Source organism: Chelon labrosus, assembly GCF_963514085.1.
Source record: "Chelon labrosus genome assembly, chromosome: 9".
NCBI classification, from domain to species: domain Eukaryota; kingdom Metazoa; phylum Chordata; class Actinopteri; order Mugiliformes; family Mugilidae; genus Chelon; species Chelon labrosus.
The window spans coordinates 12,695,014-12,707,062 of record NC_140359.1 but is presented as its reverse complement, the minus strand read 5'-3'; the positions used below and the strand labels follow the sequence as shown (position 1 = coordinate 12,707,062).

General features: G+C 44.1%; 1 protein-coding gene across 1 annotated transcript in view; it reads right to left on the bottom strand.

The window, feature by feature from the left end:
* kiaa0825 (KIAA0825 ortholog) overlaps positions 1–12,049 on the bottom strand; it is a 110,553-nt gene that overhangs the window by 88,469 nt on the left and 10,035 nt on the right. Inside the window, exons 3-7 of the mRNA XM_084551590.1 lie at positions 11,676–11,844; positions 11,217–11,411; positions 10,813–10,998; positions 10,331–10,655; positions 639–806 (exon numbers count right to left, since the gene is read on the bottom strand). Coding sequence (XP_084407716.1) covers positions 639–806; positions 10,331–10,655; positions 10,813–10,998; positions 11,217–11,411; positions 11,676–11,844 — 1,043 coding nt within the window. The remainder of the gene's footprint in view (positions 1–638; positions 807–10,330; positions 10,656–10,812; positions 10,999–11,216; positions 11,412–11,675; positions 11,845–12,049) is intronic.

Sequence of the window (12,049 nt, the reverse complement as noted above, 5' to 3'; positions counted from 1 at the left end):
GAAAGAGGAGGAAGCAGCAAGCGCATCACTTTTTGACCTTTAAGCCCATCTGATGAATTTCTGGTAATTAAGCCGTTTGATTGCCTGGAATTAATGATTTGGATAACTGCCCTTTAAAGGCTGTTTACCTCTCTGTAAATTGAGCCTTTCTGCAAGTCTTGTTTTTGTAAATGTAACCTTTATGGAAATTACTCCATGCACCAAAAGCTTTCATTTAACATCTCCGCAGCAGTAGTTCAAAGGGGAGAGAGGAAAAGATACTAAAGGCTTATATAACACCCAAGATAATTCCCAACTAAAATAACACATTTCTCTAGCCACAAGTCAGACTTTCCGCTAGAACAAGTAACACTGAGAGTGTGTGTGTGTGTGTGTGTAGAGGTTTGTCCCTAGAGGTATGGCACACAAGCAGGTCTGTGGCCAGAGTTTTAGGAATACTCAAGCTACGTGTCCCCTCACCTCGTCGCATTCAAAATAATGTGAGTGTGAATGAACATTTTTGGTTGATTCACCATCTGTTTGATAACTGTCTGACAAAATTTCTATCTAAAGTTTGTGCAAAAGTGCATTTTAGGCCACCAAGATCACACACAATAAAAATGACAAAGAACATAACCACAGTGTGTCATGATTTGTACCTTTCACACAGGGAGTGTCTCCTGTACAGGTAATGAAGGTCGTGTTAGCGATCAGCTCTTTTACGTCGCTCTCAAAGCCCAGCAGGGTGCAAGCCAGCTGGGTTAACGCCCTCAGTTGGTGGGAGGTTAAACTGAAGCTCCTGTTTTTCGCGGGGCGCGCCGTTGGTGCTGTGAAAGGGGAGGGGAGATGAGATCAAATAAACAATGCATGTGCTTGCAAATGTATGACTGACGGAGAGATGCATACTGAAGTAAGGGAATAAACCATTTCATGAAAATAGATTTTCAACCCAACCTCCCCGCCTACATATACTCATCAGAAAACACCTCCCTCCAGAAGTCTTGCCTTGCACGACACCTCTTATAAATATCGACCCATTCATGTTTTCCCAATACGCAGTATAAACAAAGAGACAGTGAAAAAAAAAAAGAAATATGCAAAACTTTGCTCCCCGAGAAGTCACACGCGCACATCCTTCTCTCTCAGCACAAAACTTTTCTCGCCCTAACCCGCCGATGACCCCCTCGGCAAATATGGATTTCCCATTTTGGAGGCTGCCAAAGCCATCACCCGGGGGATGTTCCGCATTAAGCTGGAGAATGGGCGGCTGGGAGATGCGTTGCCATACTCCCAGACACATGCACAAATACTTTTGTGTGTCTGCTTAAATGAGCTCCTCCACTGCAAAGGCATTAGGGAATGGATGAGCTCAGTATTAGCCTTGACTCTGAAAGCACGCAGATGATTGAGTGTTGAGATGGAAAGAAGAGGGGGGGGGTCTTTTTCCAATAATTGTAACATTATTGCCTCTGGATCCTAATGTAATTTTGCTATATTGTTAAACAAAATCTGACAATATGACAACACACTGTCCCCAAGGATGCCCAGTTTAATCATGCATGCGGCCTGACTTGATGCGTTGTGTGTGGAGACTTGCGTATGTTTGTGTGAGTGTTAATGAGTGAGAATCAATGAGTTTTAGTGTGTCTGCGTCCGTCGGGTGTGCACGCACGTGTTTGTGTGCATGTAATGCCGGTCATTATGAATAACTTGATTTGTAGGAGACACTTTCACACGCATTTGCACATGTCAGTCTTGCAAGATAATTGTCACTCTGCAACCAGATTCTGTGGTCACCGTGGAATATATTCTGACCTCAAGTTTGTTTGTGTTTGCAAGTGTATACATGTATTTATGAAGTGTGTGTGCATGCATGTATGAAATCGCAAGTGAATAGTTGTGTAATTATTTGGAATGTGTTTAAATGAGGGTGCTTGTGTTTGTGTGTTTGTGTGTAATTAAGCTGCATGGGTCTACAGCTCAGCAGCTCCTCTGTAATGGGGTCCAGTGGGAGTCTGTGCTAGAGAGACTACCTCCTGCAGCATGTGTACACGCGTGACCTGGTTGACACCCATGTGCAAGCCTCGTTCTTCAGCTTGCACATTTCCGCACGCACCACCAATCTTGTCTATTTCTGAAGTCACCAGCAAATCAAGGGCTTTCTGTGTTTAACGCAGGAGCAAAGAAAAGCTGTCAACAACCCAAGAGTAAACAATGTAAACTGAAAGAAACGGGACTGGTTAGACAGACAGCCACATAGCCAGTATATTCTATAATAAGACTATCACTAAAAAAAAACCCGGCCCCCATTCTCACCTGCTCTGGGACATTTATCTGACTACAGCAACCATTAACCACCACTTCATGTGGAGCATCACCTTTTCTAGACTCTATTCTGTTCCCTCAACCCGTGACCCTGTGACGGCTACACTTGCTCACTAAGTCACACTCTAAAGAGTCACACATGACCTTGATGTTTAGCATCACTGTGTCTCAGCCTTTCACCGGGCTCCGCCGCGCAGACCATATAGGTATTTATGGTCTCCTCCCTAGCCAAATAGCCTTACAGCCATAGCAGTCTAGTACATAGCCATCTAAACCTCATTATACCTTTGTCACAACAGTGAGGCCAAATGGAGGCTCCCATAGCCAGTTGATGGAGAGGGTGTGCTTAAAAGCACCCAGGTGTGTCATATAGCATAGTACATAGCATGTCTCGTAGAGCAGAATGAGGAAGGGCACCGGCAGCTAAAAGAGTTCAACCAAAGGTCAATGTACTGAGAATCAATAAGGGAGGAGCTGGCGCTGAAAGTACAGCCAAAATGATATGTTTAAATAAGAGCTCCTCCACATGACATTACAAAGCCATTAAGCCATTTAGTCATATATCGCTGTGATAACCATGAAGCCAGAAGGCATCTTATCAAAAAACCTTATAGAGAAAAAAATCATTTACATATATAAATGCGCATACACCAATCAGGCATAACATTATGACCACCTTCCTGATATTGTGTAGGGTCTCCTGTGTGCCTTCAAAACAGCTGTGACTCATCAGAGAATGGACATGGGCCTTCTGAGGGTGTCCTGTGGTGTCTGGCAACAGGATGTTGTTAGTGGGGGCCTTTGGGTCCTATGGGTTGAGGGGAGGGGCCTCTGTGGATCAGGCTTGTTTCAGGGCATCCCACAGATACTTGATCAGTTTGGGATCTAGGGAATTTGGATTCCAGGTCAACACCTTGTGATGTCTTTTTGAGTTGTTTCTAAACCATTTTTCTGTGTGTGTCTGTGTCAGGCTGCACCCTGCTGGGGATGGCTGCTGCCGTCAAGGAGTGTCATTGCTATGGGGTGGGGGTGTCTGGTCTGGTCAAGGTGGGTGGTACATGTCTAAGTAACATCCACATGAATGCCAGGTCCAAAGGTTTCCCAGCAGAACATTGTACTATAACAAGATGGTCAAAGTTGTTTACTTCACCTGTCAGTGGTCATAATGCCTCATCTGTGTATCTGCTGTATATGTCTATATATAAAGTAGCTGTAATTCAACCAAATATGTGGATGTTTATATTTCATGTGGAACAGTGATGCTGTCTGAAAATATCAAGCTATGTGGGTCTAGAGTGGCCAGTTTTAGTTTGTAGTGTTTAATAATGACAACAATGTAACACAGAAGGAAAAAAAAAAAAAAAACACAAACAGAGCAGGTATTTCTGGCGAGCCATCAGTCTTCTGCTTTCCTCTGTGGGTTCCACCAGCTCCACGGTACACTCACACACATACTCATACGTGCGCACGCACACACACTGCTCTTGACTGGCAGGGAACAGAGAGTGAAGGGAGAGAGGAGGAGATCTAGGGGAAGGGAAAGGGGTGGTGGTTAGGGATGAAAACATGGTGAAGAGAGGGAGGGAAAGAGAGGGAGGGGCGGGATAAGGGAATTCCCTTAGCAGTTGTTATTGATTCCGGTGTTTACGGGCGAATAGTTTAGTGCCGTTTACAAAACAGAACAGATGCAGCCAGTGAGCAAAAAGGTAAACAATTGCTGTGTGGCGGGCTGCCAAATTCCCAGTCTGATGTATTAAACTCACGGTGAAGAGCATTTCCCCTTTGGCTGCACTTATTGCCACTTCATTTCCTCTTCTCTCAGAACACACACACTATCTCCTTCTTGCCATCCTTCCCCTTCTCTGTGTCTCCCTCCTTCTCTCTCCTTCTCCGGTTTATTTGAGGGGGAATAAAAGGACAAGGGTGTAGGGCGCTTTTCACCGCCATTGACCATTTTCTGTCCTTCTCTGACCCGCGAGTCCCAGTTCTTCTTAACAGAGCCATTAGTAGGGGGAATTGCATGTGTCTGACATGGCCGAAAACCAATTATTAGACACTTTCTACCAAATGATGCCCAAGTCTTTGGGGAATGGGCAATCATGCAATAATTTAGCCGCTGATTTAATTTCTCTTCACCACAGCATCTTTCCCTCTCTCATCCTCCGTCCCTCATCTTCCCCTCTTTCTTGCGTGTTGTCTGTCTGTAGCGTAAATCAGGCCATCAGAGCGGCAGTCTGCCTTTCTCTTGCCACACTGTCCACATGGCCTCCAGTCCTTTATCGTGTGGTTGATAAGAAACTGTTACAATAATGTGACCAGCTCTACACAAAAACACCTATCTGCTTCAAGATGCTGTCAAGACATCATCTGACAAAAAAAACAGGTGTTTTAGCTGATGTTGTAGGAACAAAACAATGCCCAAGGACAACAAGCTACACACTAACTTTAGCTGTTAATAAAATAATGCACTTATTATTTTATATTTCTCTATTATATGCATCTTTATATTCTATTTCTAAGATTTTTTTATATTAGGCATTTGGGTGGATGGCAAACAAAGAATTTCATTGTACAGGGAAACATGTTTCTACACTGTGCACATGACAATACACTCTTTGAAACTTGAATCTTAAATAGTAATCTCTGATTTGTCTTCATTTTCTGAAGCAAACGCTAGCACTGCTGGGGCCAGCTGCACCAGATGGACGTACACCAGATGGATGTACACCTGATGGACGTATACCTGATGGACAAACACCCGGCAGTACGAGTAGGCTGTGTGTAAAATATGTTTTAAGCCCTACGCGATTAATACCTGCTGCACCATCATAGCGGTACATCAGAGACTAAATCTTATGCCTAGTCAGTCAGTTAGTATGGAACGATGCCATTGATGTCTTTGATTTTATACACTGTCTGTAATAAAGCGTAACTACTGACAGTTCATTGAGGTGTGCGCTTATGTAGCCACTCAGGACAATCACTGGAGTTCTTGCTGCCTTTTACCATCAACGAGGACACAGCTTTGCCCAGAGTGCTCTGAACAGTGGACATAACATTATCTGTAATTCACTCAAAATAAAAACACAACAAAAAGCTACAAACGTATGACAAAAGAATGCGCATGCACTTCAGAAATCTGAAGTGATCTTAAGTATATGTGTCTGCAAAATGTGTTATGGGTTTCTCTAACGTGGTGGTTTCCAGACTGTGCCATAATAGAGGCCATTATCACTAGCAGTTAAAAAAAAAAGCATATTCCAACAAGTTATGCACATATTTTCCAACTACTCTACACAACAATCTCAGATGACCGTACTCTCTGAATCTTGAGCTATGTCCAAATGTAGATACTGCAGAACGATAGGCCAGTGTAAGCGTCTTTATATACTTGAGTGGGAAATTCTGTTATGAATTCATCGTTAACCAAGATTTCATCTGTTTTACCACCGGGCTACATTTATATAGCCAACGTAGTCGGCAGATATCAAGAAATGTGTCCTGAGGTCCGCTTAGCCTATTTCTTCTTAACTCTACACACATTTCTGAATTGTCTCCTGTACTGATGGACATCAACACCTAAACTGACCCTTGTTATTTTCCACTGATCAAAGTTAAAATATCTCCTGCAGTTTAAAGAAATACTGCAAAAATCGTCTTCCTAATCTTGTGCTTGAGTGTCTTTGTGCACCACTTGATTCTTAACATCGGGTGCAATGCTATGCTCAAACAACTCTGTGTGTTTCTTCTGTGATTTCTGCGTACCTATGCATCCTTGCATGTTCATCTCGTAGGGTGTCAAGCAGGGTCGTGCGGGTGCCTTGGGGTACATCTGTGCATGAATCAGTGTGTATGCGTATAGAAGGAGGCTATGAGCCACCGTGGACCGCCTGCTAGGCCCTGTGACAGCTGGGGTCCTCTTCGTCAGTTGCGGCCCACTGCTCACCCAGACAGCCTTATTATGGGAGGCCTCCTGCTGCGATTCCCCAATACACACTCTGACACAAATACACACACCCATGCACACACAAATCGCCCAAGTCGTGGTCCTTTGTGGCCCTTTCCCTGGGTGATGTCCAACCAGGCCACAGCAGGGGCCAGCTGGCCTTCACAGGAGGAGAATATATGATATCTCAATTAAGTTGCTATGCCAAGAAGGAAGTGTAGTTGTGACAGTGGTGGCTTTGGTGATGACAGAGAAGCAGGGCTAACTTTCCTTTGCTTTAAATTAGTTTTGCCGCTTTGTGTCTGTCTTTGTTTCGGGCTCTTTGTGGTAAACATTGCAGTGACAGTGGTACAGGCGTTAAGATTTCACTGGCTTCCTCTGCGTACTTGAACCAAGACGCCTGGATGAAGACCACGAAAGAATGTATTGTCTTGACGGGAGCATTTCATTAAATCCCACTTGTTTAGTGCCCTTGTTCGCATTATTGTTTTCAAGCCCTCAGCGAATAACACTGACTCTTCATCATGAAGTATTGGCTGCTCTCAATACGCCAGCCATTTTTGTCTGCGCTTTCTCAATAGAAGGTGCCAGGAAAATGTTCATATCCTTGAGCTCTTCAAGAGTGATACACAAAAGCCATTGTGACCACTCTGAGGAAATGGGGGGAAAATAAATGGCACGCATAATACACATTCTCAAGGGCCATGGAACATATTCTTTTCTGCGATTTCATTGGAGCCATGATTTAGAGAAAATGAACGCTGACACGCATACACATAAACACAGCCAGGGCGTAAAAGACCCAGCTCTTCTATTAGATTAGCAAACAAGCGATTGTTGTTTGGTAACTTTCTCAAACAAGGACTTCTCATCATAGACAAGGAAAGGAAAAGAGCAGCATAAAAAATAAAAAAAACATCATCCATAAGCTGTAAGCATCGCACAAAGAGGTGTGCCCACATGTTACACAGTGACACACACAAATCCCCTACCTAGTCCATAATTACATGGCAGCATGCGGGTGCACGTCCCTGGCTGACAGTGTGTATAAACTCAGGCAGAGATATGATCTAGTGAGGAGCTGCTCTTATTAAATATTAACAAACGCCATTCCCAAGTAGCCTCAATCCCCACAAGCACCTCCAATGCCAGTCAGAGCCTCAGCCTAGCTATCTCGCGTCACTACAGAACCTCTCTCCCTACTGAATAGGCTGCTGTGCTTTTTTCGAAGAAAGAGTTCAAAGAGCCAGAAAGGGCGAGGGGGGGTTGCAGTGGTGGTGAATGTGCTCGCTATACATGCTCCAACTCAATCCTTTTTTATCTATCGGGAGCTGCCGACATCGTCATGTGGGGAAATTAGTGGAAGTGGAATTCAAATCAGCGCTATCAGAATGGGGTTGCAAAGTGTTTGAACAGATTTTCACAACCTCGACTTCACCCCTGTGGTCGATTGTTAGGGAATAGAAGGGGGAAAAAAGTGTGTGCGCAGAGGAGTTGGAATGAAAGCTTTTGATGTCCTACAAAAACACGGAAATCTTATGCATACGTATGCAAATTACCGACGCCATATGGAAATTTAATGATGCATTTTTAAAACGGAGGTATTAGATGGCTTTTGATCACACAATTTTCTAAGTAAGCCCGCAATTAATGGGCACGCACACACTACTCCAAGATGAATGGGCAGACAAGCAACGCGACGCAGGCGGAAAAACACACTACGGAGGTATGGACACAAGTACGCCTAAAAAAAAGACACAAATGCACACAGCAAGGGCAAAGTTAAAGGAAATGCGAAATTACATAAACACTGTAACACTGTTGATAATATTATACACTTTTATTGGTTGCATTTCTCAGCATGGAACCATTTCAACTTTGTCTTTGTTAATTCTGGTAAGGTTTCTACCAACATGAGCAATCTATCTAGATGTGTCTAAGCTTTCTTGAAGTGTAAAACTTCAACTAAGGGACCTCTAAATCACCGTTGCACTGTTTTGGCCAAATTTAAAATACACATGTGCAAATATGCACATGTAGCCTTGGTCCACCCACTCCCCAGCAAACTCAGTGAGGTGTGTTAGTGAGGTCTAAAGCCTTTATTGTTCCTGACCAACCAACCTGTCCAGCACAATCCCCAGTCCCTCTGTTCACCCCATTACACTCGGAAAACTACATGAAAATGGGGAAAAGGAAAAGAGAGAGGAAGTGGACGCATGGAAGATGGAGCAAAGGAAAAGGCGATGGGGTGGGGGGCGGTGGCAGAGACCCTTCACATCTGTCTCGGTACAAAGTCTGAGCCTGCCTTTGAGTTGGTGGGGTTAAAAGAGGAGGGAGATCTCGCTGCGAACGCTGTTAAATGGTTCAGTGGTTTGACAATGGCTGATGCTACAGACAGCGCTGCTCCCCCGGGAGCCCGCAGAGTCTCCCAGGCATGGCTCTTATCAAAATATACCTACCGCCTGCCTCTGCTTCAGGAATAAACAATAACACAGCAGGGAAGAAGGGAGAGATCTAAGGAGTCATTGGATGCTTATGAAAACAGAATCACTTTTTTCACCTCGGTCATAATTGTCTTGACAATTATTGCCGTAGCATACAGTATAGACAGTAAAGTGTGAAAGAAGATTATGCATTAATGTTCAAGCTTTGGCTCTTTAGGAGCCACGGGCATTTGGAGGGTGGATATGTGGGTTCTTGAGCTTTTGCTATTTTCTTTTTTTTGGGGGGGGCTAAAAACACGAACAACAAAAAAATGTAATCCCAGTTGTAGCCCTCAAAGCTGTGTTGCAGCTGATAGACAAACACACACACATACACACACAAACACATAAGTAAAATCAGCACAGGCAAAACTGCTCCATTTTACCATCATTACACAGCACGGGTCCCTCGCTCCCTTTGGAGCCGTGTTCTGCCTCCGGTGCTACATTTGACGGTTTGTTGAGCGGCACGTAGGTGTGTAGCCTCCGCCGCGTTACGTGATCAAACAGCCCAACTGACGCATGGCCAATTATCCTGGCTGCCTCCTCTCATCTCACGTTTAAGGAGAGGGAAAGTAAAAACCAGAGAGGGAGATGGAAAGAGAGAGATGGAGGGAGGGAGAGGGGGGAATAAAAGAAGCGAGGCTGGTGGTGTGTTTATCGAAGAATGGCAGATGCAAAAGCTCTCCTCTGCCTGTTCCGCAGGGAAGCTGACATGTGCACCATTTTTGAAAAAGTAAACAATGGCTCGCACACTTTTTTTTATTGTGAATCTTTACCCCTCAGTAAGCTGTAAATAGGCCAATACGAAACAAACAAAGAGAATATGGGGGGAATTAAGTATCAGAAGTGGTACGGGGTGCTAAGGCCTGTGCTCTTTTTTAGTCTCAGTGTATAACATCCCAGTTTCACTGACACATTCGGCCTTAGTGGCAAATATTTAAAGCATTTCTTCACATTTTTTCCCCTTTAAATAACATCTCACTGTGGTCAAGGGAATGCTGAACCAGCTCCATCTAAACCCTTTTCCATTCATAACTGCTCAAGGTTTTATTTTTCATTTAAAGACAGCTGAGCTATGGCCATCAAACCAAAATAAGACATTGGTCAAGGCTGGCCTACTGAATTAACTCTGACTTCAACATGATGTGACCAGACTTTGGACCATTTTAGGCTCAGGAATTACTCCATTTCAGTCGTAGATGCCCTATGTGGTAAATAGTGTTAAGAAGTATTTTCAAAAGAAGCCTCTGCCCTGGAACTCTTTTTTTGTTGCCAAAGAGGAAAGAATGGCAGACAGGAAAGAGAAAGCAATTACAATGGGAACAGCAGTCACTGACAGTCACTTACAGCCTTAGCTTTCAGGCAGATCACTACACACCACAGTTGGAAAGTAGCACAAAAGTAAATATTGAGAGGAGGGAGCAAGAAAAATCGCCTCCGTTGAGCGACAATAAGAAGCAGGAGGAGAGGGAAAAAAAAGAAACAGCAGTATGGCTCATCTAAATAAACTCGGAGAACCACGAACGGCAGACAAGGACAGAGAAAGAAAAAATAAATAAATAAATGAATCTGAGTTTTAAAAAATATCACTTACCTACGGTCGCCCTGGACTTGGCTGAATATTTTCTCATCTTGCCGCTCAGCATGGTGTTGTCCCTCTGGGCTGTCTCACATTCTCTCTCCATCAGGGAGAGCAGCTCTTGGGCCACGGTGCTGAGGTAAGCCGCGTTAAGAAAACCAAGGATTGTGTGGGGTTCTGTCAGTCTTGAGAGGACTTGGAGCTCCTCTTTGAGGGCTTGGATCAGACCTGGGACCGCATTGCAGAAACTCATAGCCAGTCGGTCAAAGCCAGTCTCACCGCCCGGGCTGGAGCACAGGTTTGACTGTAGAATATCCAGCACGTATTGGCGTTTTAGGCCCTGGATACAAAATATAAAAGCAACATATCATCAGTGTTTATTTGGAATTTAAAGACACAGCAGCGTAGATCATGACTAAACTTTGGTTGGAAAACACTTGCTGAAACACCAGTATGGAATAATTTTTCATTATTGTGTTGTTGCTATTTGACAGCACCTGGTAATGTGTGAGCACCTCAGACTCAGGGTAAATAAAGAACAGCTGTTGCAGACAGTGGACCCGCTCAAGGATGGACAGAGAGGAAATCTGTCTGGCTGCAGGAAGCTCTTGGCTGCGGGAAGACAGCCGGTTCATCAGGTAGCGCCGAAGCTGCAGGCGTACAGCATCCCAGGCCTCCTGAATCTTAGGGAAACAATAAAATGGGTAAGTGTAAAAGAGAGCAGTGACGATCAACGGTAATACACAGGAGCTGACGCAGTATTTATCTTTGGTAAGTACAGTCTAAGCAACTACTGTAGGCATATCTTCATTTCAACAGCTGAACTCTGAATTAAATTAATCAACCCAACAAATTCATTACTATAAGAAAACACTGAACTGGATAAAAGGCGGTGCACTACCTCCAATGATGTGTCATCTCTGACTGTATGTACCAAGTGGATGGATGAGACAGTCAGGTGAGGCTGAAGAGAGGACGATGAGGAGGAAGAAGAGGGGGTACAGGGAAAACAGACGCCACACTGGGCAGTCAAATTCTGCAGCAGCTGAAGTGTCACTTCCTCTTTCGCCTCTTCTTCAGATCCTAGGTACTGTTGCTAAACGGAACAAAGGAATTAAGATGGTAATATTACTGTAGGAAGAATAGAGCTACCTGTAGATATGAGACGAGGATTGAGCTAAAGGTTGTTTTAAGGTTCTCTGACGTGAAGGGTTACACCTTAACCCATGTAGAGTCTTTAACGTATATAGTGCAGACTAATTAAATCGTTTTGATCACAACCAGGGTAAATACAATTTGCTACAGTTTATCTTTGATTTTATGGTGAAGGCAGTCATCATCAGTCATCCTCATGCTTTACCAGAGCTCTGAAGAAGTCCATAAGATCTTGATGTCCCGGGGTAGCAGGTTTGACACTGTTTTGCAGTCGGAGGTTGAACCACTGCAGGCACTCCGTAGGACTCGGTGAACGCTCCCCTGCCCGGGAATCTTCCATTTTGGCCTGGATCTCCTTTAGCTGCTGTTCAACGCTGAAAGAAAAGGAGATCATCATCATCATCATTGAAGTCTGAGAACTAAGGAGTAACAAACTGTGTAAAACCTCAGAGTACAAGAGTATTGCACTCATCAAAATAAATGTCTGAGACACTGCATTGAAAATAGCTCGCAAATGACAAATTTTTAAAACAACAGAAAGGATTTTACGGCATTTGTTTATGGAAATGGGCAGCTTTT